This window comes from Bombyx mandarina, chromosome 13 (genome assembly GCF_030267445.1).
Source record: "Bombyx mandarina strain Sakado chromosome 13, ASM3026744v2".
Taxonomy (NCBI): Eukaryota; Metazoa; Arthropoda; class Insecta; order Lepidoptera; family Bombycidae; genus Bombyx; species Bombyx mandarina.
In genome coordinates this window covers 5,746,397-5,750,299 of record NC_143220.1, presented here as the reverse complement: position 1 = coordinate 5,750,299, position 3,903 = coordinate 5,746,397, and the positions used below count along the sequence as shown (strand labels likewise).

The 3,903-nt window shown below is 48.1% G+C and overlaps 2 protein-coding genes and 1 pseudogene across 2 annotated transcripts; all 3 read right to left on the bottom strand.

Annotated features, from left to right (window-relative positions):
* Position 1: 1 nt before the first annotated feature.
* LOC149501605 (histone H4-like) lies at positions 2-357 on the bottom strand (the record flags this gene model as incomplete). Its single annotated transcript, XM_089732526.1, is given in 2 exon segments — positions 2-90; positions 93-357. Coding segments are annotated over 2 exon segments (219 nt in total), but the record flags the coding sequence as incomplete, so codon positions are not given.
* Positions 358-466: 109 nt separating this feature from the next.
* LOC114252232 (histone H3-like) lies at positions 467-1,322 on the bottom strand (annotated as a pseudogene).
* A 492-nt stretch (positions 1,323-1,814) lies between these two features.
* On the bottom strand, positions 1,815-2,385 carry LOC149501604 (histone H2B-like). The gene is given in 3 exon segments (XM_089732325.1): positions 1,815-2,153; positions 2,155-2,202; positions 2,204-2,385. Coding segments are annotated over 3 exon segments (375 nt in total). The 5' UTR covers positions 2,291-2,385; the 3' UTR covers positions 1,815-1,913.
* Between the last annotated feature and the right edge of the window lie 1,518 nt (positions 2,386-3,903).

Below are 3,903 nucleotides of genomic sequence, written 5' to 3'. Positions count from 1 at the left end.
CGGTGTATGTGACAGCGTCGCGGATCACGTTTTCGAGGAACACTTTGAGAACGCCGCGAGTCTCTTCGTATATAAGACCGGAGATACGTTCACTCCACCTCTGCGAGCCAAACGACGGATAGCCGGTTTCGTGATGCCCTGGATGTTATCACGCAACACCTTCCTGTGACGTTTAGCGCCCCCCCTTCCAAGACCTTTGCCTCCTTTACCGCGACCGGTCATCTTGACGAACTTCTCGGTTTGTGTTTTGTATTAGTAGCAGCAGCAGACTTTAACGCGTTGCGCGACGAACGACGAATGAGCCTCCGAAAATTACGTTCGGACCTATATTTATACGCTGCGCCTGTGCGCGCAACCACGGACGATTCTTTTGAACGTGTAAAGCGACGCGGGGAGGAGGGGGGGGGGTGGGATATTCACAACGACGTTGTCTTCTTAGTTTATCGAATCGAACGTTTGAATACAATTTACTATATCACAATTATATCTGAAATAGTTATATATATTATTTATTTATATATTTACGTTCAACGTATATTTAATTTAATACGACTACGGTATATGTTATCGTAATACATAATATAATATATTATACAATGAAACGGGTAAGTTAAAAATAATAATAATAATAATAATAATAATAATAATAATAAATAACAGTAGGCAGTGTGTATTCTGTTATATGAATGAATTGCGGCCTGAAAAGGGCCTTTTTTGTTTCTTCATAATAAAATCAGCATCGCGAGACGGCGTAGTAAATTAATTAAATAATAACACACATCAATCAATCAATCAATCAATTAATTGGTCATCAACAAATAATTTACGCACGTTCACCTCTGATTCTGCGGGCGAGCTGTATGTCTTTTGCATTATTGTCACACGTTTCGCGTGAATAGCGCAAAGGTTCGTGTCCTCGAAGAGACCGACCAGATACGCCTCGCTGGCTTCCTGCAGGGCCATCACCGCCGAACTCTGAAAACGGAGATCGGTCTTGAATCTTGAGCTATCTCACGGACGAGACGCTGGAAAGGCAGTTTGCGAATCAAGAGTTCCGTGCTCTTCTGGTAGACGAGAATCTCACGAAGGGGCACCGTCCCGGCCTGTACGATGAGGCTTCTTGACACCTCCTGTTGCCGGTGCGCTCTTACGAGCGGCCTTGGTCGCCAATTGCTTGCGAGGAGCTTTACCTCCGGTCGACTTACGAGCAGTCTGTTTGGTACGCGCCATTTCGAGACGACGAGTTCACAACGTAAACGTACGAATAGATAGGTAGGTAAGTAAGTAAACGATAATACGTCCGCGTCCGCGCGCTACGAACGAACGAGATACACTAAAAATGTCGCGTCACTACCCACTCGTATTTATACTTTTTTTGAAGTCACGAATCGAACGGGCTCGTTTTGGCGTGCTCGCACGCATCTCCATACAATAGAGCGAGACGGATATATACAAAATTTAATGTGTTTTAATTGTTATTATTAAATATATAAATATCTATTTCTTATACATAGGTAAATATATTGTTTATTTATTTATTTATTTATTTATTAATAATAATTTAATGATTTTACTTTTTATACATCACACCATTACATTCACTTTTGGTTATTAGAATACTACTGCTACAACTAATATTATGATGATGATTTAATATAAAATCGGTGTGTGATGCATGATAGGTATATTGGTATTTGAGGTTATTAAAAATAACAACAACAACAATATGTAATTTATTTAATTCTTATAAATAGATCGTATATTAATAATAAATAATCATTTTACTGATAGATTTTGCGGCCCCTGAAAAGGGCTTTTGTCGATGTAAATGCAACCGAAACACGCATACGAACAGCGTACGGTCGTGCATCAGTTTTGTGAGTTTGAAATAATTACCGAAGTCATGAAGAAAGTTACTTGGAGCTCGTGTATTTCGTGACGGCTTTGGTTCCTTCACTGACCGCGTGCTTGGCGAGTTCACCCGGTAACAACAATCTCACTGAAGTCTGAACCTCCCTCGAGGTTATCGTCGAACGCTTGTTGTAATGGGCGAGACGAGAAGCTTCTGCAGCGATACGTTCGAAGATGTCGTTCACGAACGAATTCATGATCGACATGGCTTTACTCGAAATACCGGTGTCGGGATGGACCTGCCTTCAGCACTTTGTAAATGTAAATGGCGTAACTTTCCTTCCTCTTGTTGCTTCTTCTTTTTCTTATCGGTCTTCGAAATATTTTTCTGGGCTTTACCAGATTTCTTGGCGGCCTTTCCACTAGTCTTAGGCGGCATGATGATTCGATATTAGTATTTAGATTGCTATTTAGAAATCCCCACGGAACGCAAACGTAACGGACGTCCGGCACGGTTAACGCGAAGCGGTAGAATAAAAACGTTCGCAAGGCAAGAAGGGTCGTCGTACCCCTTTCGGGGCACGGAACGGGCCTCGGGGCAACCCCACTACCCGGGACGAGCTCCCTACCACATAGGGCAGGGGTGAGTAGATGCAGGGAGGATGGGGAGGTACACTGTTCGCAGCGTGCACGGCTGCATACATCGACAAAATGATATATAAATAAACATAATACGATGGGCTGTCTGGTGACGGCTCGATGCCCGGGGAGTCACCCCGGCGCCGGCCTGCTGTCCTCTGCTTCCTAATCAATTTTTTTTTTTTTTTTTTTTTTTTTTCCTTACTAACTAACTACAAACTAAACTACACTACTATTTACACGGGGACAACAGTCAGCAGCTACGAGGGGCCCGCCACCGGCCCCATGCCGCGGCCCCGCCTCTACAAATCAGAGGGGAGCCGCGGCACTAGTTTGGCGCTCACCCGTTAAGGGCTCCCCAGAAGGGGAAGTCCGTCACGGGGAGGGGCCGAATTAAAACACTCCCCAAACGGGGGAGTGGTCCACCCTCGGGGGTGGAAAATGGGTCCCCATAGGGGGGCACCCCAACAATGTGGGGGGAAGTGACGAGTGTGGACAGCTCAGTCCCATGGGGGCACTCATTATGAGCACTCCCATATCACTCCGATTAAGCCGACTATCTTACCATAGCCGGGGGTTCCAGTAGCTCCCTTGGTAGCGCCAGACCCTCAGGTGGTCTAGCGTGCAAGGGAGCTAAATTGTGGAGATGCTCGTGGGTCCACCGTCAGCCCGCTCGTAAAGATTACGAGCTAGCCTCCGGATGAACTCCTCGAGCGACTCCACATCCAGATCCCGGGCGATTACGGCATTACTGACGTAACGCCCTGCTCCGACTATCGTGCGAAGAGCCAGGTTCTGCTGGGCCTGTAACTTCACCCGCATGACCTGCGGGATGAGGTGATACCAGGCCGCAGCTGCGTACGTGATACGGGAACGGACATACGTCTTATAAATGCCGAGCTTAGTCCTGACCGGCAACCTGGAGGCCAACACCGGCCGGAGGAGGAATCTCGCGTAGCGAGCGGCCGCCAACGCCTTATTGGCGTGGGCGGTCATCCCCAAACTCCGGTCGATATCGACCCCCAAGTACCGGACGCTGGATCTAAACTCGACATTAGCGCCACGGAGACTGAGCTGTCCCGGGACGACTCTTGTGCGGACCGGACCGAAGAGAATAGCCGCGGTCTTCCCACGTTGACCGCGACCCTCCATCGGTCCAGCCACTGGGGCAGTAAGTCCAATAACCTCTGCATCCTCGAAATGGCCGCAGAGGGGAAGTTGGATGACGCGAAGTAGGCGCTGTCGTCGGCAAACAGCGCCAACTTCACGTCGGCTTCCCACGCTTCGAGGTTGCCCTCGAGCGTGGGAATGTCGTTGGTGTAGAGAGCGTAGAGGAATGGTGCCAGGACGCTCCCCTGCGGAACTCCGGCCGTGACTGGGCGCACCGACGACTTGGCGCCTCGACCGCGACAA